General features: G+C 40.4%; 1 protein-coding gene across 1 annotated transcript in view; it reads right to left on the bottom strand.

Moving 5' to 3' along the window:
• Positions 1-1873, bottom strand: part of TRPC5 (transient receptor potential cation channel subfamily C member 5) — a 132826-nt gene extending 130953 nt beyond the window's left edge. Inside the window, exon 1 of the mRNA XM_047843828.1 lies at positions 1496-1873. Coding sequence (XP_047699784.1) covers positions 1496-1873 — 378 coding nt within the window. The remainder of the gene's footprint in view (positions 1-1495) is intronic.
• Positions 1874-26182: the final 24309 nt, after the last annotated feature.

Consider the following 26182-nt stretch of genomic DNA (forward strand, 5'->3'; position numbering starts at 1 on the left):
TTGAGAGACAGAGAGAGATAGCCTGAACGGGGGAGGGGCACAGAGAGAGAGGAAGACCCAGAATCCGAAGCAGGCTCCAGGCTCTGAGCTGTCAGCACAGAGCCTGACGCGGGGCTCGAACTCACGAGCCGTGAGATCATGACCTGAGCCGAAATCGGACGCTCGGCCAACTGAGCCACCCAGGCGCCACTATTTGTTTTGTTTTTTGTTTTTTGTTTTTGCTTTTTAATGCATTGTCGTATTCCATGTTTGATGATACTGTATTTTCTTTGTCCCTACTATATCTTTCTCCCTACTTCGTCCCTACTATGCTCCAAAGGAAGAGAGTGGAGAGACCTGTCTGACTTGAGGGGTTTAGGAGAAACCTGCAGGAGACAGGACATGAAAAGACCATTACTGAAGGGTATTGAGCGCTAGGCTTCATGCACTGGTTTCTCTTCTAATGAGAGCTTGTAGTCACTGAAAGGGTGGGTAACAATGGCAGGATTGTTATGCTGTGCTGTGAAGAACAAGCCGGCATCGTTGTCCAGGAAGGCTTGTGAGAAAGAAAGGGGCTATCGGCAGAGAATCCAGTGAGAAGATTTTCATGTCAGTCTGGGGCAGTGATTCTGAAAGCTGAGTGTGCATCAGGATCCCCTGGAGGGGTGGTCAACACACAGCTTGGTAGGCCTCACCCCCAGAGATTCTGATTCAGAATTTGCATTTGCATTTCTAACAAGTTCCCCTGGTGATGCTAATGCTGCTGGTCCAAGAACCACACTTTGAGAATCCCTCAGCTAGGAGGGAGATGATGAGGAACACAGGGAGAGTGGTGGGAGGAAAGAAAGTATGTAAGAGATTGGAGCGAAAGAAACCACAGGGCTTGGGGACTGGACATAGAGGCAAGGAAGGGGAAGAACTCAAAGATGACTCCAGAGTATTAAACCTAAGTGCTTTGGAGGATAGGAGAGTCACAGAGGCAACCCCCCCAAACATTTAGGGGTGGAATGTAGTCATATCACAGGTACTGGGAAAATACATGAACCCCTATATCCATTTGCACGTGCACCACGGTATTCACATTTAAAGGTCTTCTGTCATTGTCCGGGAGAGAGACCGGTGAGAAGGAAAACTCCCAGGTCTGTGGTTGGCCTCTTCTTTTCTAGATTGTAATCTTTGAGTAGAGGAAGAAAATGAGGCTAGAGAGCAGAGGCCAGGGAGGGTAGAAGGAGCTTGGATGTTCTGGAAATGGAGAGCACACTTCTGGGTTGCCACGTATTGAATGTATATGGGCAAATGCTCACAAAGAAAAGGCAAATGAGGAAGACCTAGTGTGGGCCACGCAGGGTCGCTCTAGGATGCCACCTGAGATCAGTGATGCGATTTCTGAGAGCAGAGGGTTGCCATGCTAGGGCTACTTAATGCCAGCCTACCTAACCTTCCCTATTTTCAAGGCTTCTGATCCCGGGGCCTTATTGTTCCCGGCTATTTCCCAGCCTGTAGGGATTTATCTTACCTGCTTCTCTCCACTGGGCCGCCTGTAGCTGAGCAGAAGCTCCACAGCGCCCACCACCTCCTTGCGGATGGCGTAGAGCAATGCATCGCCTACATACACGCTGTGGTTCAGCAGTAGCTCCATGATCTCCAAATTCTCATTCTCAATGGCAATGAGCAGGGCGCTCCGGCCCAGAGGATCCATGCAGTTGATGTTGACATTGTAGTAGATCTCAGCCTCCTGTAGGGCCTGCTTCACGGTGGCATAGTCCCCCTTCTCCACAGCATTGAGGAACGCCTTCTCTTCTGCAGAGAGCTCTGTCTCAGCCCTCACGATTTGCAGGGGGATACGGTCTCTGTAAGGTGAGTAGTTGACTTTTTTGTAGTACAGTTGGGCCATGGTTCATAGCAACTTAGCAACCTGAGTGAGAGAGAGGGAGACCAAAGAGATGCTTAGGTGCCTGAAGGTTTCAACTGGTCAGTTTATGGAGGCAGCATGGCTAAGCGGTTGGAAAATCCTCAACTGTTTGCCCCCCACGATCTTTCTCTTCTCGCAAAGTGGTATAGCAAAAGAAGCCCAGACATTTGGGTTCAAATCCTGGGTTCAAATCCTGCCTTTTCCAGCTCTGTGACCTTGGATAAGTTGCTCAAGCCCATTGTGCTTCGGTCTATTATTATTAATGTTATCAATATATTAATAGCATTAGTGGCAGTTATCATTTAGTTATAGCTCACTGTGAACTAGGCTCTGTGCTAAAGAATTCCTTCCTCATAAAGCTATTGTGAGAGTCAAATGAGATAATATACTATCAGAGCAACTGGCAGTGTGTAAACCTCCCAAGACATGGCGCAAATTAATTCCTCCCTTCCCTTCTGCTGTCTGAAGATACTCATGATAATACTGCTGATTGTCAGAGCGATCACTGGCCAATTTTCTTTAGACCCTGGACCTATGGGCCGGTGCTAATTTTCAGTGTCACATTGCAGCTTCCCCAGATGTAGACCCTGTATTAAAATCCAGTTTTCATGCTACCTGAAGCCCTGCTTTTTGCTGCTTCTCAGTGGGGAATGGGTATTGGCTCTGATAGGCCAAAGTCACATACCCCCCTGCCGATTCATGATTTTTCCTCTACCGCTCGAAACCAAGGAGCTTATGGATCCGCTAATCTGTTCGATTCAGTTCTGAGAAGAGAATGGTCTGTTTTACATGCACCACATCTAAAGCCCGATTTCAATGGAAGTGATTTTAAAGTAAAACCTATTACTGAATTCCTACAATGTGTTTAACTTTCTCCGGGAAACCAAGAAAAAAAGACAGTCTTGGCCTTCAGTTGCATAGAATGAACGGCAGTATAGAGTTCTTGCCTCTATACTGTTTCAGATCAAATTCATGCACATTCCTCACTGACCTCCTCCTACTAGCCCTGTGAGATAGGAATGCTTATTCTCCCCAGGGGAGAAGATGAGGCTCAGATCCATAAGGTGATTGGCTCCCCTTTCCCTCCCACCCCGGGGACCTCCAGGACCCTCTGGAGGCTGAGTTTGGCTGGACCCACTGAAGTGTCTCATTACTGAAGTATTTTGCCAGCAAAAGGAAATGCAAATGTGATAAAGGGCCACTTGTGTCATCTGCTGGGTGGAAGAGAAGATGAAGACATGACATATGCCTCAGTCTTCCAGGTAATTACATCCCTGCTTTGGCAAAGGGAGAAGCATATATTATACCGAGTGGCATTTGCAATTCATGTGCCTGTGGTCTTCTGGGAAGTTAGTATTTGAAGGTGAGTGTCACCTCATACCCTGAACAGGCCCAAAGGACAAATTTCTCTCTGCATCCACATCTCTGTTTGGCTGTCTTGATACACACTGATATTCTGTGCTACTTTCAAGTAACTCAGCAGTGGCTGAGGAAAGTGGCACTTAGAGTAAGCATTTGTCACTAAACAGCTAATGACTTTAATAATCCTAATTGTAGACTGCCTCCCCGCCTCCCCATCTCCATTATAAACAAAAAGAGGGGAGGAAGAAGAGACAGTGTGATCTCCTGAAGAGAGACTCAACAACTGGATTCAGTTTATATTTATTTATATTTATTTTATTTATCTGCATTTATTTATTTATATATATTTGTGCATTTATTTATATTATATGAACACGCCGGAAGCCATCAGTAGGCCTAGTGCTGTGCTAGCACTTGGGGAGGGTATGAAAGAATAGGTGCATGCCTTCATCTCTCGCCTAAACCATTCCACAACCTTACAATTGATCATCCTGACTCCATTCTTTCCCCCTCCACGGAGCCTCCCGCACCATCCCCAAGTTATCCCGTCAAACACAAATCTGGTTCCATTTCGCTCTTCCTTGATTAGTTGTGATGAACTCAACATTCCTTTCTGAGGTCTGCTTGGTTTCGGTTCATGTGTTTACCTCTCCAACTTCTCACCCTCATCCACTATTCTTTAGCCTTGTGCAGCTGCTTTTGAGTCCCCCCACATGCCAAGCTTTTGGCCACCTCAAGACCTTTGATTACCTCCTGGAACACTCTTCTCCAGCTCTTTTAATCTTTCAGGTCTCAATCAAATGTCACCTCCTCAGAGCAGCCCTCACTTACCACTCTTTCTAAAGTGGTGCCTTCATAGTCTTCTCTCCTTTGTATTCTTTTCCTTCTTAATGCTTATCACAATTTGTAGTGACATATTTCTTTTTTGAATTGTTTTTACATTTTTACATTTCTTTATTTTTGAGAGAGCACAAGTGGGGGAGGGGCAGAGAGAGAATGAGACACAGAATTGGAAGCAGTCTCCAGGCTCTGAGCTGTCAGCACAGAGCCCAATGTGGAACTTGAACCCACAAACCATGAAATCATGACCCGAGCCAAAGTCAGACGCCACCCAGGTGCCCCTGTAGTGACATATTTCTTTGTCTTATTGGATAATCATCTTTTCTGTCCAATTTGCTTTAAATCTCAAGTTCAGGGACTGCATCGGTCCTGTTTTTATAGCACTGCACCTAGCCAAGTTCCTGGCACACCCTGGATACTTGATATATACTTGATGAATGAATGAGTAAACCTTCCATGATATTCTCTCATCTTTCTCCATCCCAACCTAAGTTCCAGCCATACTGAGCCATGCTCTCTGAGTGGCCCTTTATTGACCATGTCTTTGCACATAGCTTCATCCTACTCTCTCTACTTAACAAATTCCTTCTCGGCTTCAGCACCTTGCTCATAGTTCTCCTCCTCTGTGAAGTCCCCCCACCCCACCCCCAACACCTTCAGAAGGTTAACCAATCTCCCTCTGAGTTCTCCACTGGTACTTGGATGACGTTTCTCCAATGTCACCTAATAGCATGTTTGTCTTTATGCCACTAGGGTTTGAGTACCTTGATTCCTGTCTTCCCAGCACTTGCAATGGGGTCTAGAACATGACGGGTGCTCAACAGATGAATGTTTAATGAACAAATACAATCTAGCTGAGAAAGGTTGGCATGGTCATGGAATGAAGGGCTAAATTATGTGGTAGTGATTTGTTACTTTGGGATTTCAGGAAGGGCTCAGTGAAGGCTGGAGAACTCAGAGAATGTTTCATGGAGGACGTAGCTCTTTAGTGAGTTCTTGAAGGATGAATTAAAAGGACAAATGTGGGGGCACCTAGCTGGCTCAGTGGGTAGAGCCTGTGACTCTTGATCTTGGGGTTGAGTTTGAGTGCCATGTTGGGTATAGAGATTGCTTAAAAATAAAACCTTAAAAAAAAAAAGGCAATGTGAAAATGTGAGGGTGGTCCAGGCCCTACATAACATAAGAACAATAGTAGTGAGATGGATCATGGCCTAGTTGGGAGAAATTGATAGGAGCACAGTTTTCAGGCTATGATAAGATACAAAGATGAGAGGTGAGTTAAAAGGCAAGTGCTCACAACCTCGGTTGTCCCATCTGCAAAATGATCTTAAATGCTCGCTGTCCATTTGCCACTTAAGAAGTTACCTTGGGAGAAAAGGCTAGATGTATTTTCAGATGGAGTCACGAGTGATGCTGTGCTAAGCACTGTTGCCAAAGGAAGATCTGTGCCCACTTGAGTAAGGCAAAGCTGTGGGGTAAACTGAAGACAAACGTAACCTAGGGCAAGATGAGAAGGAAGGGAGCTAACTAAATCGGTGCCCTATTATGTGCCAGGCACTATGCCAGGAGCTGGTGCAACAAAATAATTAGTATAGCTTTGAATACTTAATATGCCCCAGGCACTGTGCCAGGGCAGAACTATTGCCACTACTGCTTCCGGTGCTAATAGTAATAATAATGGAGGCACCACGCAGGACCATTCATTGAACTTTCACTGTGTGCCAGATGTGTGGGTTATAGTAGTGAATGGGGGGAGGGCAGTAAAATCATGGTAATTTGAGACTTGAAGTAAGGATAATTGGATTATATATAGTCAATTCAGCGTCTAGATTTACTTTTCATCTCTTGCATTTGAAACGGATCTGGTCTATTGCATTTCCAGTGGGCTATGCTATGAGAAGCCTCACAGTATTCCCCTTAGAGAAAAATCTCTCCTCCAGAGGTTTGCCTGAGAATATACTATTAGAGAGTCACTCTTTTGCATTAAGGCACTGCATCTCTAAAATTACCCCCAGAAGGAATAAAAGATCACGTGGCTAACAGCTATTAACACCTTTAAAACTTATTTTTACATTTATTTATTTTTGAGAGACAGAGCACAAGTGGGGAGGGGCAGAGAGAGAAGGAGACACAGAATCTGAAACGGGCTCCAGGCTCTGAGCTGTCAGCACAGAGCCCGACGCGGGGCTCGAACTCACAAACCATGAGATCATGACCTGAGCCGAAGTCGGCCGCTTAACTGACTGAGCCACCCAGGCGCCCCAACAGCTATTAACACCTTAATGTGTATTCTTTGATTATGGAAGTTGCTGTGGCCTTCGAAGTACAGAGACATGTGTCTAGGGCAGGAAAGGTGTGATGAAGGGGAAAAGAGAGGCCTGGTATCCACCCTTGGAAATCTCTTTCATGCCCACTTCTATACTACACATTGACAATGCTATAAAATGGGTTCCCTGCATTGTCTGACTATATGTAGGCTTATGTAAACATCCAATGACTTGTCTAGTGCCCTGCTCTCTTCCAACCCCTCAGCCGGTGCCATTTTACCCTTGCTTACAGCTTTAGCTTCAGCTTTGCTCCAGGCTCTGGGACCAATCCTTTCTTCATATGCTTGCTGTTAGTCCTACTCTGCCATTATTCTGGGAACAAATAGCTAATGATAGAGTTTCTGGCATCTCTTGAGGATGTATTATTGGGAAGGTTCCTTCCCGTCACCTTTATACTTGGCAGGTTGTACTCATTTGCCATTAACCTAAGCCAAGAGATGAGGTTGGCTTTCCCATCATTCCGCACTGGCCTTGAGGTATATGCTGAACTGAACGAAACAAAACCAGCCAGCACTTTATGCCATTCTACAAGTGAACCTTACTCCCAGTGTAGTCCCCCAAGTATGGAACATTAGGAATGGTCTAACAGGGTGCCCCTGGGGGCTTCTCATGTTCTCTCTTTTCTGTGCTGCTAGCCAGAGGAGATTGTCTAATGGGATCTGTGACATTTGTAGGCTTAAATGATGTGATTTAAGGAGCTCAATCAATGGGCTGGGCAGAAGGCCAGGGCACAAATCCCAGCCCAGATCACTGCCCAACTCAGGACTTTGTGAGGAGGAGAGCATGGCTTCCCACCCAACTAAAAAAAAATGTGCCTTTAGAGGGACATGGTATCTGTGTGTGGTTTTCACTCTGTGCCGTGAGGATTGAGCTTGAATAGCGAAACCCTTGTGACCTCTCACCCTTATCCAAGCCTATCTATCCACTTCTGCATCTCCTCAGAGCCCTTTAAGACAGGTAAATTTAATCTGATAAACTTGTACAATCTCAAGTATAAATGGTGGATAATAAGCACATTTAGTGAATATGTACCAGGCACTGTGGTAGAAGATGATGGTAATGGCCGAGGGGCTTAAGGCCATACGTCTTCCAGGAAAAAATTACATTTAAAAAGGAATCTTTAATGCCCAATCCAAAAAGTGACTAAAATGGAAATTTTACGTACAAAGGCACAGGAGTGGGCTGGTGAGAGGAAGACTGTGTGTGTGTGTGTGTGTGTGTGCACCCGTGTGTTTGGTGGAGTGTTGATTTTGAGAGCATTTTGGCTCCTTTCAGAGTACCACTTTGAGAACGTCCTAATTTTAATGTAGTAATTCTAATCTTTCCCAGAAAGGTGAACCAGATCGTGAACCTCCTGCAGGGGACCTCAAAGGTCATCTAGAATACTCTCCTGCCCAATGAAAAGGTCCCCTTGACGATATCCTTGTTAAGTGACTATTCAGTTAATGAGCCCTTCCACTGATGGGAAACTCAGCACTTTCTTACCAGTGTGGTGGATGCGGACTTTCAGGAAATGCTTTTCTATGTTCACCTGAAATCCTCTGCCTGTGACTCCTATCTCATTGCCCTAGTTGTTTTGTCTAGAGCAGCAAAACCCTTCAAATGTTTAATTTCAGCTCTCGTGTCTCTCTCTGCACTGAGTCTCCCCTTCTCAGGAGTTGTGATCATTTTAGAGGTCTGCTTCTAGTTACACTATATTTTGTTTCTCTTGAAATATCGTGCTCAGAAATGCACGGAGTGCTCTAGAATGGTCAGGCTGGCACAGATTACAGTGCACCTATTTTTTTCTTCATTCATACATTCAGCAGTGCTTAGTTGAGGTCAAGGTACCATAGCATCTTGTTTCAGGAGGCACTTTAAACCAGCCTGCAGGGGCGCCTGGGTGGCTCAGTCGGTTAAGCAGCCGACTTCGGCTCAGGTCGTGATCTCGCCGTCCGTGAGTTCGAGCCCCGCGTCGGGCTCTGTGCTGACGGCTCAGAGCCTGGAGCCTGCTTCGGATTCTGTGTGTCTCTCTCTCTCTGCCCCTCCCCCGTTCATCCCTCTCTCTGTCTCAAAAATAAATAAACGTTAAAAATTTTTTTTTAAACCAGCCTGCATAGTGGTGTATTGCAGGATTGCTTCTCATGTGTATAAAATTTATCAATTCAAGAATTTTATTAATTTATACATAATAATAAATTAACATTAAGCACTTATCAGATGCCAGATACTATGGCCCTAAATGCTTCACTTACATTATTTCATTATTTCTCACTTTTAGACAGTTCCTATTATAATCTCCCATCTCACAGATAGGGAACCTGAGACACAGAGAGGTTAAGTAAATTGTTTTAGTTCACACAGCTAGTAAGTGGTGGTTTGGGATTAGAGCCAAGCTTCTGACTCCGGAGTCTACATTTTTAACTACTTCAATGAAGGTAAACTCTTTTATATGCTCCATAATCCCTATAATAGTACCAGGAACAGTAGATACTCATTGTTTCAGTTCAACAAATACTTGTTATGCACCTTCTATTTGTCAGGCCCAGAGTACTTGGTAGTGGGGAATACAAATATGTGTATATATATATATATATATATATATATATATATATATAATGTGTATATATATATATAATGTTCTATATATATACACATATATAATGTGTGTGTATATATATATATATATAATATTCTATGCATATAAATGATATAGACCTTGTTTTTAAGCAACCGCCAAATCCAGAGGGAGAAACAAATGAAAATAAGTCAAATGTACTATGGTATGATGAGGATTCTAACATATAGTAGGGGCACAAAGGATGAAGCGTTCAACTCTACCTGGGGAGGTAATTGAAGAGAAAGTAATATTTGAGCCATGTCTTGTAAAGTGGATAGGAGTTCACTACATAGCAATGTCAGGATGGTCATCCGAGGCAATAGACACAGCATGTGCTCAGATATAGATGTATAAAGCACAATGGTATTTTAAGAGAATGTTAACTTTCTATTCTTCATACCTCTCAAGCATGTGCCACCTGGGGACCTTTGCACATGTGCTTCACTGCCTATAACCCTCTTCCACTACATCTTTCTTTCTTTCTTTCCACAATTTTTCTTTCTTTCTTTCTTTCTTTCTTTCTTTCTTTCTTTCTTTCTCTTTCTTTCTTTCTTTCTTTCTTTCTTTCTTTCTTTTTAAAGTTTACTTAATTATTTTGAGAGAGAGAGGGAAAGAGAGAGAGCACAGGGGAGGGGCAGAGAGAGAGGGAGAGAGTGAATCCCAAGCAGGCTCCATGCTGTCAGCATGAAGCCCGACATGGGTCTCCATCCCATGAACTGTGAGATCATGACCTGAGCTGAAATCAAGAGCTGGACGCTTAACTGACTGAGTCACCCAGGCAACCCCATAATCCCATAATTTCTTTCTTAACATGTAGGTTTCAGATCAAATGTCATCTCCTCAATAAGCCTTCCTAGACCACTTTTTCTAATGGAACCTCTCACATGTTCCTCTCCATCTCATTACCCTGACTTGTTTTTCTTCAAGAACTTATCACTATTTGAAATGATCATATTTATATTTATTATTTTAACAACTAGCTCTCCCAACCAAAATATAAACTTCATAATAGCAAGAGCCTTACCTATAATATTTACTACTCTATACACAGAGCCTGGCACATAGTAGGCTCTCAGTAAATTTGTATTGAGTTATTACATGAAATAATGATGAGGATAGAGATGGGGTAATGTTCTGTCACTAGAGCTCTGCTTTTGTTTGTATGTTTAACTTCCTCTCCTCCATACAGCCATGTGCTCAGGCAAGAAGCCCCTCCTTCACCTCAAGGAAAGAGTCTTAACTGGTCTAAGACTAAGTCAATATTGGTGATTCCAATATTTCTTTGGCAAGTGATTGATCTAGGTTTGAGTATTTGTTGCAACTCTGGCCAATGCGATGTCCTAGGGGACTTCTGAGAAAGGTTTCTTTGTTCTGCAAAAGAGATGTAAAAAGAGAAATATTTCCCTTTTTGCCTCTGAATGTTGTCATTTGCTTGTGACACCAAGGACTTTGGTAGCCACCTTGGAACTATAATGACAGTCAACCTAAAAGATTCAGCCTACATGCTGAGGATGGCATAAATTGATTCCTTTATGAGGTCTTTGAGCCATTTAATTAACCAATCTGGGAGTTGCTCAATCTCTAGTCTTTTAGTTGTATGAGATAAAAACTCCCTTTTTATTAACCCACTTTTAAGCATGCTTTTCTGTTATAAGAAGCTGAAGACATCCTAAGTGACTGCATTTCTGAAAAATTACCAAAATTAAACCATAAATAAATGGAAAAACTGAACAGATTAATAATTATAGAAGAAATTAAAATAGTTTGAGATATCTACCAATTAAAAGTCTTTCTACTCCAGTGGTTTCACAGCTGCATATATAGAGCTTTAAAAACATACAGATGAGGGGCGCCTGGGTGGCTCAGTTGGTTAAGCCACCGACTTTGGCTCAGGTCATGATCTCACGGTCCGTGAGTTTGAGCCCCGCATCGGACTCTGTGCTGACAGCTCAGAGTCTGGAGCCTCTTTCAGATTCTGTGTCTCCCTCTCTCTGCCCCTCCCCCGTTCATGCTCTGTCTCTCTCTGTCTCAAAAATAAATAAATGTTAAAAAAAACCATACAGATGATCATCTTGTTATTAAAAATAGTTTGGATTATGGAAAAAGAATTAATTATACAGAGCCAGCATAATGTTAAGATCAAAATTTAATCAAGATAACCTAAGATGAAAACTATAGACTATTTTAATCATGAAAATAATACCGAAAATTCTAAATAAAATATTAGCAAATTATAACACAGTAGCGAATTTGGAGAATAATACCTTATGACCAAAAGGAATTTATCCTAAGAATGCAAGCATGGTTCAATAGGAGGAAATTGTCAATACAATTTGGTAAATAAGTCAATAACTTAAAGGAAAGAAAACATGATTATATCAATACATGAAAAAAATAATTTGCTTTAACTCAGCACCTATTTTTAAAAAAAAACTAAAGTAACAGTGGAACAGAAATAAACTACTTATCCAAAAAAGAGACTATTTACCTTACAACAAGAGTAAATATAATAAATTATGACATACTGGAACCATTGTCATTAAAATCAAGAACAAGGTAGGTTTTACCCTATGACCCAGCAGTAGCACTGCTAGGAAGTTACCCAAGGGATACAGGACTGCTGATGCGTAGGGGCACTTGTACCCCAATGTTTATAGCAGCACTCTCAACAATAGCCAAATTATGGAAAGAGCCTAAATGTCCATCAACTGATGAACGGATAAAGAAATTGTGGCTTATATACACAATGGAGTACTATGTGGCAATGAGAAAGAATGAAATATGGCCCTTTGTAGCAACGTGGATGGAACTGGAGAGTGTGATGCTAAGTGAAATAAGCCATACAGAGAAAGACAGATACCATATGTTTTCACTCTTATGTGGATCCTGAGAAACTTAACAGAAACCCATGGGGGAGGGGAAGGAAAAAAAAAAGGAGGTTAGAGTGGGAGAGAGCCAAAGCATAAGAGACTCTTAAAAACTGAGAACAAACTGGGGGCTGATGGGGGGTGGGAGGGAGAGGAGGGTGCGTGATGGGTATTGAGGAGGGCACCTTTTGGGATGAGCACTGGGTGTTGTATGGAAACCAATTTCACAGTAAATTAAAAAAAACCAAAGAACAAGGTAGGTTTGCCACTATTAGCACTATTATTCAATTTTAAGGTTCTGACTTTTGTAGTAAGAAGACATGAAAATATGATAAATATTTAACAGAGGAGACAAAATTACCTTTATATTTACATAATGTAATTGTATAATAAAGTGCCCAAGAAACTTTACAAAAATCTGTTAGAACTAACAGAGTACTTTGGTAAGGTGAGAGAATATAAGAAAAATATATAAATATCAATAGCCTTAAAAATTTAACCATAATCATTACCTTTACATTTACATAATGTAATTTTGTAATAAAATACCCAAGAAACTTTACAAAAATCTGTTAGAGTTAACAAGGGATTTGGTAAGGTGACAGAATGTAAGAAAAATGTACAAATATCAATAGCTTAAAAAATGTAGCCATAATCATCACCATCACTCAGAAATTAAAATGGAAGAAACCCAGGGCACAATAGTGACATCTTAAGATATCCAGGAATTAATTTATTTAGCAAGGAACAGGGTCTATGTAAAAGAAGTTATTAAAGGGGATAAAACAGGACCAAAGAGAATAGGGAAGCACATTATGTTGCTGAACAGTAAGACTCAGACTAAGAAAAATATAATTTCTTAATTAAATTAAGATATAAATTACAAAAAGTATGTCGTTCAGGTTTTATATGGAGCTGGACAAAAAAAAATAAAGTTTAAATAAAGGGATAAATGTGTAATGTTTCCACAAAATTTTTGATTAAGGAAAAAGGACATTGTATAAAATGGCAAAGTAGGGAACTCTAAAAACCCATGTCTCCACTAATGCAGTAATTAACCATCATAACAAAGACCATCAGAATCAACTTTTCTGAACTCTGGTATCTAATAAAAAACTTAAAACAATAAAAGTAGTGCTTAATGAAGAAAGAAGCTACTAAATTTTGGCGAGAGAATTTTGTAGCATTTCTAATGAACTGTCTACCATCTCCTGCTCCTCAGCTTGGATAAAGCTATGGAGACAGTGGCTCCCATTCCTAGTTGTGGCTTGCTGGTGTCAGGCAGGGCAATATGGATTTTGTTCTCAAAGAATTGTGGTCTTATATTTTGACTGGTTAATACATATGTACTGAATTGCTGCATGAAAAAAAGGGACCAGCTGAGAAGATTGCCTGTTTTTACACGCCTTCCCCCCTTGGAATTTTCTGAGTTAGAGCACCCTCCCCAATAGTATTTGCCAAATGCTGAACAGCAGATTTGAGCAAGTAGAAGAATCAGTGAAACTGAAAACATCTCAATTAACATTATCCAGTCTGAGGGACAGAAAGTAAAAAGAAATGAAGAGCACCTTGGATGTATGTGAGACACTACCAAGTGTACCAACAGATGCATAACAGGAGCTCTAGAAGGAGAAGAGAGAGAAAAAGTGGCAGAAAGTATATTTGAGTAAATAATGGCCAAAAAGATCCAAAATCTGATGATGCACATGAATCTATATATCCAAGAAGGTTAATAAACTCTAAGAAGGCTAAACTCCAAGGAATTCCACACTGGGACACATTAAAATCAAACTATAAAAGACAAAGACAAAGAAGGAATCTTGAAAGTAGCAAGAGAAATGACTTGTCGTAGACAAACAATCTTCAATAAAATTAATAGCCAATTTCTCTTCAGAAACCATAGAAGCCAGAAGGCAGTGGGTAATATGTTTAAAATGTTGAAAGAAAAAAGACCTTCTCAACCTAAATTCTATATCCTGCAAAACTATCTTTCAAAAATAAAGTTGAAATCAAGACATTCCCAGAAAAACAAAAGCTGAAGGAGTTGATTGCCAGTAAACCTGCCCTATAAGAAATGCTAAAGGGAGTCCTTCAGGCTAGACAACAATTCAAAACCATATGAAGAAATAAAGAAATACTGGTGAAGAGAAGTACATAGCTAAATGTAAAAGCCAGTATCCTACTTTTGGTTTATAAGTCTTCTTTTTTGTATACGTGACTTAAAAGACAAATGCATAGAACAAAAGTTAGAAATCTATGTTAACTGACATAGTAAATAAAGATGCAAGTTGTGACAAAAACAACATAGAAGGGGAGGAATGGAGCTGCATAGGAAGAGAGTGTTTATACTATTGAAGCTAACTTATTATTTTTTAAAGTGTTTTTATTTAGTTTTGAGAGAGAGGAAATGAGTGGGGGAGGGGCACACAAAGAGAGAGAGAGAGAGAGAGAGAGAGAGAGAGAGAGAGGATCTGAAGTAGGCTCCAGGGTCTGAGAAGTCAGCACAGAGCCTGACGTGGGACTCGAACTTATGAACAGCGAGACCGTGACCTGAGCCGAAGTCAGACACTTAACCGACTGAGCTATCCAGGCGCCCTGAAGCTAAGTTACTATTAACTGCAACAAGCTTCCTATACATTGAAGATGTTGATTTTAATCCCCAGGGTAACCACCAAGGAAATAATTAAAAACATATATAGAATAGACCCCTCTTGGTGTGCTTTGTTGTCTCAGTCAGTAGAGCATGAGGCTTTGATCTTGGAGTCATGAATTCGAGCCCCACGTTGGGTGGTAGAGTTTACTTAAAATATATATATATATATATATATATATATATATATATATATATATAGAATAGGAAATGAGAAGTAAATCAAACACAAGGCTGAAATGAAGGAATTGATAAATAAAACTATATAAGACATAAAAAAACAAATAGCAAAATGGCAGAAGTAAGTCCAGTAATTATAGTTTGAAGGGTTTAGGTGGAAGCAATGCAAGATAATGATGTTCCATTTGGCTTGTTCCATTTGTTTGAGGGTTTTGGGGGGGCTGAGGTCGAGGGGAATCAGGAAGGAAAGATCCAGTCAGCATGTGGAGCACGGCATTGAAATCTGGTGATGTAGAATTGGGAGTCATCAGAATACTGATCAAAGGTTCTCAAATCTCGCTGTACCTTAGAATGAGCTGATAAGCTTTTATAAAATATCCATGCTTGGGTCATAGTATCCTCATCCCCAACACTGACACTTAAGGACAACTCCCTGGGTGAATGTAATATGCAGCCAAGATTGAGTACCATCATTATAAGCTAACTGGAACTGTTGGGAATGGATATGATTTTCAGTGAGAGTGCAGAGATCAGGGGGACTGGAGAGGAAATTTCTACTTAGTGTGGAGAAAGGTTTAGATATCCACTGTCCAGTGTAGTAGCCACTAGCCACGTTCAGTTATGTAAATTTAAATGAATTAAAATGAAATGAAATAAAAAAAATTCAGTGCTGCAGTTACACTAGTCCCAGGTGACTCATGACTACCATGCTGAACAGCACAGATACAGAACACTTTCATCATTACCGAAAGTTCTCTTGGACAGTGCTGGATCACCCAAATGCCTCTTCTACCTCCACAATGTCTACAACACAGAGGACTTTTTCAAATTCAGCGTAGAACAACATAGTATCTATGCTAAAATGTAGGTACTCTAGTTTGCATAATCATTTTCATGGCTATGGCCATGTGGTGTTTTTATTTTTGTAAGGTCTCCAAATCTTTATTAAACTTCTCTTTGATGTCCAGCAGAGTTATGTGGAACTGCTGGCAGCTGAATTAAATCAATGCTTTTCACTTTCACTAAAGTGAAGACATGAACAAAAAATATATATTTGTCTCCCTCAAGTCACTCAGCTGAATCGGGAAGTTTAACTCTGTTGCTCAACACTCATTATCACTTTGTCTGCATGATATTCCTTGAAGTAGTCAAGGGAAAGGCAGAATGGATGGCACTGATTACAGCAAATAATAGGCAGTGTAATTGGTTAAAAGTGTTGCATCTGATTATTAGTCTTGGGACTGGCTTTCATCTTAGATCCCACAGGCCATCAGAAATGAGTGTCTGTCTCCTTACCGTTACCTGTTCACTTTGGAATCTAACATGACATTGTTCACATAGGAGCTTACTGGCCAAACAATCCTTAAATGGGGCAGAAGGATTTCTTTAAGTTTATTTATCCCTTTTGGCCAGAACTGCCATCTCCCAGTAATTCACCAAAATGACTAACAAAGGGAAAGAGGAGAGGTACCCACTATTTGTTCTCTATGCCTTTTAGAAAACATAGAGTTGTTCCTTTGGCCCCATACATGCAAATCTACAAGAAAGGTGATGTTGTTGACATCAGAGGAAAGGGTGCTTTTCAAAACGGAATGCCCCACAAATGTTACCATGACCAAACTGGAGAGTCTACAACGTTACCCAGCATACCGTTGGCATTGTTGTAAACAAACAAGGGCAAGATTCTTGCTCGAGAATTAATGTACGTATTGAGCATATTAAGGACTCAAAGAGCCGAGAGAGTTTTCTGAAGCATGTGAAGGGATCAGGAAAAAAGAAAGCCAAAGAGAAAGGTACTTGGATTCAACTGAAGTGCCAGCCTGCCCCACCCAGAGAAGCACATTTTGTGAGAACCAATGGAAATGGCCTGAGCTGCTGGAACCCATTCCCTATGAATTCATGGCATGATAAGTGTAAAAAAATAAAAGACTGGGGCGCCTGGGTGGCTCAGTTGGTAAGGCGTCCGACTTCACCTCAGGTCATGATCTCGTGGTTTGTGAGTTCGAGCCCCCCGTCGGGCTCTGTGCTGACAGTTCAGAGCCTGGAGCCTGCTTTGGATTCTGTGTCTCCCTCTCTCTCTGTCCCTCCCCTGCTCGTGCTCTGTCTCTCTCTCTCTCAAAAATAAATAAATGTTAAAAAAAAATAAAAGACCTCAAAACTGTAATAAGGAAATAAATAAATGAAAGTTTATTTATGCTAATATTTAGGGAATATGAGTGAGGGGTACACAGAAGTTCTTTGTACTGTTCTTGTACCTTTTTATGTGTCTGAAATTATTTTAAAATAAAAAAATTACTTAAACCAGCAAATCATAAATTTTCATTAAAAAATCAAACAATTGGCTTAAAATAAAATTTTCCAGTCTTCCTCCCCATGCATTTTAAATGAGTTCATCCTACATATACATTTTCTATCCAGTTTTCTTCACTTAATATTTTTTTAAAAGAATTTCCCACACGTTATTATTATCCCACACACTCTTTAAATCTTCTGCCTTTTCTGCCACCAATTTCCCTTATGTAGAAATGACTCTGCTAGGTGAGATTGAGGGTGTATGGTTTCTGCCATCTTATGTTAAAATATCATGTTAAATGGCTATGTAATATTTTATTAGATCAGATCAGGTATATCAATGTACTTAACTGGTCTCCAATTTGGGGATATTTAGGGTGTCTTCAATTTATCTCCATTGTTAAAAATGAAGCTGTGATATTTTTGTACATAATTTTTAAAAAATATTCAAGATAATTTTCTCAGTGTAGTTTCTAGAAGTCAAATTACTGGGTCAAAGACCAGGAGCATTTTTAAAGATATGTACTGCTGAATTTCTTTTAAAATGGTGCTATTTCCCAGTAGTAGCTTTTTAAAGTGAAAGAAAACATCACAATTCCCAGAAATGGACAGAACAGAAATGGACCCCAGTTTTCTCATGTATAATGTATAGTTAATGATCCAAAGTCCCCTTTCTCTTATGTATTCTAAGATTCTGTGATTCTGCAACAAATGGGTAATGTGTCATGAATGAAGTACATTTTGGATGTTCCAACAGATCTTACCTTCCTCTTGGGAGGGAGAAAGATTGGGGAGTCCTTCAACTGATGCCCTGGAACTCTCTACAGTAACAGACACTAAGGGCTAACATGCACATTGTTCCAATCCTCTGCTTCAGAACAGGACTTTATAAAAATGGGCCCCAAATTTTACCTGTTAGTTTTTCTCATTTCTAAAGGAGGAAGACGATCAGTGCCTTGAGCATAGCTGGCACTAATTAAAATAGTAAAGATCAAGATTAGCTGGAGTTTTAGGGAGGTGGTTAGGAAAGGAATGTAGAGGGGTAAACCCGAGCTGGATCTGAAAAACTGGGTGGGATTTAGATAGGCAGAGGGGAGAGTTGTGAAAGCACCTCTGTTGTACGTGGGGTGGAGATGGAAGCTAAAGGTGGGACTTGGCAATGCCCTGGGTATGGCAGTATTTGGGAAGAGAGGGAAGTATGTAGACGTAGCTAAGCTGGGCCCATTTGTTGGAGGATATAGAACATTTGGTTGAGAAACTAGCTACATCTTGATCTTGGAGGCACTGGGGAATCACTCTAGGTTCTTAAACAGGATGTGATCAAGAAAGCTGTATATTATAAGATGACTTCTATGGCTGTGCCAGTGGTGAATTAGAGTAGAAGAGAATAGGACTTTTCCCATCAGATATTGGAGTCCCATCTGGAATGCCGCCAGATGGGAGAAGGGAAGAATGTTAGAGTTATTTCAAAGAAAGAGAAAGACAGGGCTTGGTAATCTATACATTATAGGGGATGAGGTAGAGAAAGAACCTCAAGATGATATTCAACTTTAAGCCTGAGTGACTAAAACACAGGTAATGGTGCTATCCATGTAATTGAGAAAGACTCTTCACTAGGCTGGCTATTGGGGCCCTGATACTTTCAGGGGAAACTGAGTTTCTGTCCAACAGATTCTATTTCTTCATCACTTCAGTTTTACTTCAAAGATGCTTATTTTGCCTTCTTCTTGGTCTTCATCTGGCAGTGGCTCTTAACATTTTAACTTTCTTTCTCTGTCCCAGAGGATTCTGCCAAGTAATAATCGTAAATGCTTAAATGAACTCAAGAAGTTCTGCTGAGTATTCCCTTATAATGCAATCTCCTTCAATGTGACTGTTTTGTAACTTTCTCATTTTGCAAATTGGGATCCTCAAAACCAGGTCACCTTTGTTGGTACTATTGGTACTTTTGTAACAAGGATATATTTCCTGCAAAGTTGGTTAGTTCACCTCCCTTCCTTACTCAATAACACACAAGATTAGGACTTGCAATGTTACAATTGTACACTTCCAGAACAAAAGTTAAAAATTTGTCTGGGGACTTACCTGGAAACAATGGTACATACCTGTATGTGTAAAATGGTGCAGTTTGAAGAATAGGAGACTTGGATTCTAATGTCAGCTCTTCTGCTAATTGAAGTATGAACTTGAACTAGTCACATTTACCTCTTCTCTATGTCTGTTTCCTTTTCTGTGAAATGAGAAAGATAGAAATGATGATTGTAAGATCAACGCCAGCCCTAAAACCGGCTATTTATTAAAACAAAGTTTGCACAGTATTAGTAACATTCATGATACTCAGAGACCATGGGGTTAGATAGAGCACCAAGTGAGGGCCACATTTATTGGTTAGCCAATGTGTTTACTCCCTAGACAAGCAAAACAGGATGATTCAGGTTGAGAGAAATGAAGTTTGAGACTCAGTTACTGGTTTGGATCATTTTTATGCATAAAATAAACTATATCATTCAGACTGGATCACCATTCCCTTTCACATTGGAATCCAATCCAACATTATATGCCTGTTCTCCTAAGGTAGAATAGAAAAGGACACAAAGAGGGGATTGCTTTGATTTTCTGAGGCCTGTCTACAGCCTCTGGAGTGCTGATTCCTAGAAATAGCAGTCATACTGCACAGAGCCATCTTAAAGAATCCTAGTAATTTTATCATAAGGTGGGAGACCAGCCCAAGATCTTTCCTCTAATAGAGATTCCAAGGAGTAGGTTGTCAGAAAAGAGGCTCTTACTTCATTGTGCCCCGTCTAAGAGTTAAGACTATTGCCAGAGTATCTCTATTGCCTGCTAATGATCCCCTATGAATCTGTTATTCACCAGTTAACATTGGTGCTTCTGAAATCTGGATAGCAGATCACCTGGAAGTCAGAATGCTCTCTGTGGATCCTATAAAATATTGCTATAAGTATATTCCGACTTCTTTAAGCTTTTGCATCTATTACCTCAATATGCACTGGGCACCATGTAAATAGAGGGGCATACTAACACATACAAAAGCTCTGTTCAGCCAATTTTTCATCTCTCAACTCAATCCAACCCTATTCTCTCATGTGGTCTATTCTCCCTGCTACCTATCCTATCCACACCTTACTCTCTGGATTAAATGCTGATGTGAACTGTGTTCTTCTTGGCTTCAAACTTTGGCTTCTGTTCATATTTTCCTGCCTCCAAGACTGCCTCAAGTTGCAATTGCCTTGTCTTGCATCCCCACTACATTCTTTTGTGGGCAACTTATTCTTACAAGCGGGATTGAGACAGTATGTTTCAGACCATCGTATGACTACAGGGTATTTTTACTAGCAGTTTAAAATACAGACACAAGTATGTGACCACAAATGAAGAAAAGCCAGCCATTGGTGACACCTGATGTGCTTGTCCTAGGCGTTCTTTGGCCACAGGTTCATTTGTTTTGCTGTCTGCTGCAGTCACTAAATGATTTAAGAGGAATCTGGGAGTGAAAACCTGAAATGGAGAAAATTTTCCCCATGAACCAAAATTGTGTTTGCAAATTAAGAAATGCCTGCCACGGATTGATTTTGGTGGCACAATCCCTTGATTCAACCTGAAGAACACCAGTGATGTGTGGAACTGTAATTTGATGAATACCATTGAACAGAACATCTTAAGTGTTATTTAATATAATTAGTCATCCTGTACTACTACTTACAGTAAGCAGTTCTGTAGGTTATGTTAACTTACTGTACAATGTGGGACTTTTGTTTATCCTCAAATACTAGCATCTTAGGATACTAGTAGCTTATTAAAAATGTTCCTGGGGCGCCAGGGTGGCTCAGTCGGTTGAGCATCTGACTTCGGCTCAGGTCACGATCTCACGGTCCGTGAGTTCGAGCCCCGCGTCGGGCTCTGGGCTGATGGCTCAGAGCCTGGAGCCTGCTTCCGATTCTGTGTCTCCCTCTCTCTCTGACCCTCCCCCGTTCATGCTCTGTCTCTGTCTCAAAAATAAATAAACGTTAAAAAAAAATTTAAAAATGTTCCTCTTGGCCATTGTCTCTCCCAGATGAAATATGTCTTGAGTCAGGAGGCTTTTAGGCTCTCTCTATGGTTTAGTGGTCCCTAACATTTATTTGATTACAAAGGTTTTTTTAGATACATCATCTCATTAAATTATTTTACTTATCCTTGCCTACCTCACTGAGTTGCTATCATTTACTTCTTAAAATATAAGTTAACCCTGGAAGAATGCAAGGGTTAGGGGTGCTGACCCCCTGTGCATTCAAAAATCCATGCATAATTTTTGGCTCTCCCAGAACTTAACTACTATTAGCCTACTGTTGACCAGAAACCTTACCAATAACATAAACAGTCAATTAACACATATTTTGTATGTTATATGTATTATATACTGTGTTCTCACAATAAAGTCAGCTTAGGAAAACACTATCAGGCCACACTGGAAAACAGTATGGAGGTTTCTCAAAAAGTGAAAAGTAGAACTGCCCTATGATTCAGCAATTGCATTACTAGGTATTTACCCAAAGGATACAAAATACTGATTCAAGGGGCACATGCACCCTGATGTTTACGGCAGCATGTTCAACAATAGCTGAATTATGGAAAGAGCCCAAATGTCCCTCGACTAACGAATGGATAAAGAGAGTTGGTGTGTGTGTGTGAGTGTGAGTGTGTGTGTGTGTGTGTGTAAATGGAATATTACTCAGCCATCAAAAAGAATGAAATCTTGCCATTTGCAATGACGTGGACACAGCTAGAATGTAATTATGCTAAGTGAAATAAGTTAGTCAGAGAAAGACAACTACCATGTGATTTCACTCAAAGAAACAAAACAGATGAACATAGGGGAAGAGAAAAGAGAAGAGAGGGAAGTAAACCAGAAGAGACTCTTAACTATAGAGAACAAACTGAAGGTTGATGGAGAGGAGGTGGGGGGATGGGCTAAATGGGTGATGGGTATTAAGGAGGGCACTTGTTGGTGGGGCGCCTGAGTGGCTCAGTTGGTTAAGCGTCCAACTTACGCTCAGGTCCTGATCTCACAGTTCTTGAGTTCGAGCCCCGCATCGGGCTCCATGCTGACAGCTCGGAAACTGGAACCTGCTTCAGATTCTGTGTCTCCCTCTCTCTCTCTGCCCCCCCCCCCCCCGCACTCTGTCTCTCTCTGTCACTCTCTCTCTCACAAATAAATAAACATTAAAAAACTATTATTAAAAAGAAAAGGAGGGCACTTGCTGGGATGAGCCCTGGGTGTTGTATGTAAGTGATGAATCACTAAATTCTACTCCTGACACCAATATTACACTATATGTTAACTAACTTGAATTTAAATAAAAATTTGAAACAAAATAAAAATTAAAAAGTAAGAGTAAATTAAAAAAATTGTTTTGTTCTAAAATTGTTTTAATATGATTGAGATTATTTACAAACGTGGACAGTTCTCCTTATCAGGTTATCTTTCTAGGATTTGATTAGCTATCACATGACATATTTTGTAAATCAAAAATTAATCTTTATTATAATAACTCACTTTTTAATAAAAAAGGAAAAAGAAAATGCTATGAAAATCCTAAGGAAGAGAAAATATATTTACAGTACGGTACAATATTGGAAAAAAAAGCCACATATAAATGGACCCGTGCAGTTGAAGCCCACGTTGTTCAAGAGTCAACTATAGATGAATATTTTCAGCATCACAGAACTGAAGAGTTTGCTATACCATCCAGGGACTAGTAAGTGGCAGAGTCAGAATTATAACCCAAGTCTTCTAATTCCAGGTTCTGGGCTTTTTCCACCTGGTCCATTCAGTGTAAAATGGAAAAGTGAGGAATACTCTGTGAAATACAGTGATTAAAGTGATCCCAAGGCTGTACTGCACATTGTATTGGGAGACAGAGTCACCACGTTTCAGCTGAGCTCTGGAGAGGATTCTGCCCTTGGACACTTTACCAAGTTGAACTATGCTTATAATCCTTTTAAGTGTCAGCAACCTTCCTCACTGATATGGACTAAATTATATTCCCCCAAATTCACACACTGAAGCCCTAACTTCCAGTTAGGATTGTATTTAGAGTAGGAAAGTAATTCAGGTTAAATGAGGTCAGGAGGGTGGGGTCCTGATAGGATTAGTGCCCATATAAGAAGAGACATCAAGGAGCTCAGTCATTCTCTGCACCATGTCAAGACATACTGCCTACAACCAAGAAGAAACCAAATCAGCCAGAACCTTGATCTTGGACTTCCCAGCCTCCGGATCTTTGAGACATACATTTCTGTTGTTTAAAGCCACTGAGTCTGTAGATGTTATGGCAGCCTGCACAGACTAAGACATCCAATTTAGGTTTCTTCTTACCTTGGAAAAAATTAAAAAGCCTTTTGGACTTTTTGGATTTGACAGTCCAACAGTTGCATACATGGGGCAGGTCGATTATAATTATTTCTTTCTGAGGTGATACATTTAAATTAATAGAATCCACTCGTAGTAGGCATTGAGAGGTTGCCCTGGATTTGGAGTTAGAAGGAACTGAGTGGCTTTATTAAATGACTTGGTGTGGGGTAGTAACTTTTTTTCTTTTCTTTTCTTTTCTTTTTCCTTTTTTTTACTAGGGGAGGGAGTCAGTAGCGTTCTACTTAAACGCTTGAAACTCAGTTTAGGGGACCAGTAATTTGCACTGACTGCTTGGTGGGTTGGCCTACAGCTTTGTATACGAATTGCAAAATTTTTAATGTTTATTTATTTTTGAGAGAGAGCATGCATGCGCATGGGAGTTGGGGAGGGGCAGAGACAGAGGGGGAGAGAGTCCCAAGCAGGCTCCACACTGTCAGTGCAGAGCCTGACACAGGGCTTTATCCCATGGACCATGAGATCCTGACCTGAGCCGACACCAAGAATCAGACGCTTAACTCACTGGGCCACCCAGGCATCTTGATCTGGCTCTTAATACGCTTTTTATTCAAAGGTGTTAAAAATGTTATATACATTCTATGTATTTATTATATATTATTATACATCACCCATTTGTAATTTTGGTGTTTTTTTACATTTATTTATTTTTGAGAGACAGAGTGAGACAATGCACGAGTCGGGGAGGGGCAGAGACAGAAGGAGACACAATCCCAAGCAGGCTCCAGGCTCCAACCCATGAACCATGAGATCATGACCTGAGCTGAAGTCAGACACTCAACTGACTGAACCACCCAGACGCCCCTGTAATTTTAGTTTTTTTTTTTTAATTTTTTTTAATTTAAAACTTTCATTTTTGAGAGAGAGGGAGAGAGAGAGAAAGAGAGAGAGAGAGAGAGAGAATGGGGGATGGACAGAGAGAGAGGGAGACACAGAATCCGAAGCAGGCTCCAGGCTCTGAGCTGTCAGCACAGAGCCCAATGTGGGGCTTGAATCCACAAACAACGAGATCACGACCTGAGCTAAAGCCGGCAACTTAACCGACTGAGCCACCCAGGCGCCCTGTAATTTTGGTTTTTAATCCTGAGCAAAAGTATTATTTTGAACTTAAGTCAAAAATAACAATTTCATCACAAACGTTGTTTTACATAGTAACTTCTCTTTCCTCATTTTTCTCTGGTTGCTCATTACTGTATTCCTTTTCTCTACTTACATGAACTGCTGAAAATTCCTAGATGTTTTCTATTTTGGCATGGCTATTGTTGTAAATGTATTTTATTTTATTTCATAAGGGTGTTTTAAACCTTTGAAGTATATGGATAGTCTTGGTTTTTTTTCTTCTTTCTTTTTTTTCCCCAGTGTAAGAATGTTCTTTTTTTTTTTTATTTTCACAAAAATTTTTATTTTGAAATAATTACAGATTCCAAAGAATTTGCACAGATAGTACAGAGGGGTCCTCTGCACCCTTTACTCAATTACCTCCAATGGCTACTTCTTACATAACCAGAGTACAGTATCAAAACCAGGAAACTGACATTCGTAAATTCCATGTCTTTCATTCCAAGCCATCTTATCAGATGTGCAGATGGGTGTAACCACCACTGCAATCAAGACAGAGAACTATTCTCACACCACAAAGGTCTTCTGTGTTTTACCCCATTATGCTCATCCTCCTTCCGCACCTCTCCACCTTCCCCTAACCATCCCTAACATCTACACCCACTAATTTGTTCTCCATGGCATAATTTTATCATTTTAAGAATGTTGTTCAAATAGAACCATACAAGAAGTGACCTTTTGAGGTTCACTTTTTAAATTCAGTGCATGTACTTGGTTCCTCTTTCTATCCCATGGTATGGCTGTGTCCCTGTTTGTTTTAACCATTCACCCGTTGAAGGACATTTTGGATATTCTGGTTTTTGGCTATTGCAAGTAAAGTTGGCATGAACAATCATAGATGGGTTTTATGCTTTCATTTGTCTGGGATAAATTTCCGGGGTAAGATTGCTGTGTTATATGTGCATGTTTCATTTTTGTTTTTGTTTTTGTTTAAAAGAAACTTCCTATTTTCCATTTTACATCCCCACAAGCCATATAGGGGAAACTCAGTTTCTCAGAATCCTTGCCATCATTTGGTATTGTCACTATTTTTTATTTTAGTTGTTTTGATGGGTTGTATCTACCATTGTAGTCATATCTCATATTGCATTTCCCTGATGGCTAGTGATGTAGAAAATTTTTTCATGTGCTCATTTGCTATCCATAGATCCTCTTCTGGGAAATGTTTCTTTATATTTTTTGCCCTTTTTCTTTTTTTAATATTTATTTATATATTTTTAATATAATTTATTGTCAAGTTAGGTAACATACAGTGTATACAGTGTGCTCTTGGCTTCGGGAGTAGATTCCCATGATTCATCACTTACATACAACACCCAGAGCTCATCCCAACAAGTGCCCTCCTCAATGCCCATCACCCATTTTTCCCCTCTCCCCTGTGCCCCCATCAACCCTCAGTTTGTTCTCTGTATTTAAGAGCCTCTTGTGGTTTGCCTCCCTCTCTGTTTGAAACTATTTTTTTACACTTCCCTTCCCCCATGGTTTTCTGTTAAGTTTCTCAAATCCCACATATGAGTGAAAACATACGATATCTGTCTTTCTCTGACTTATGTCACTTGGCATAATGCCCTCCAGTTCCATTCATGTTGTTGTAAATGGCAAGATTTCATTCTTTCTCATTGCTGAGT

The sequence above is a fragment of the Prionailurus viverrinus genome, chromosome X (assembly GCF_022837055.1).
Source record: "Prionailurus viverrinus isolate Anna chromosome X, UM_Priviv_1.0, whole genome shotgun sequence".
Taxonomy (NCBI): domain Eukaryota; kingdom Metazoa; phylum Chordata; class Mammalia; order Carnivora; family Felidae; genus Prionailurus; species Prionailurus viverrinus.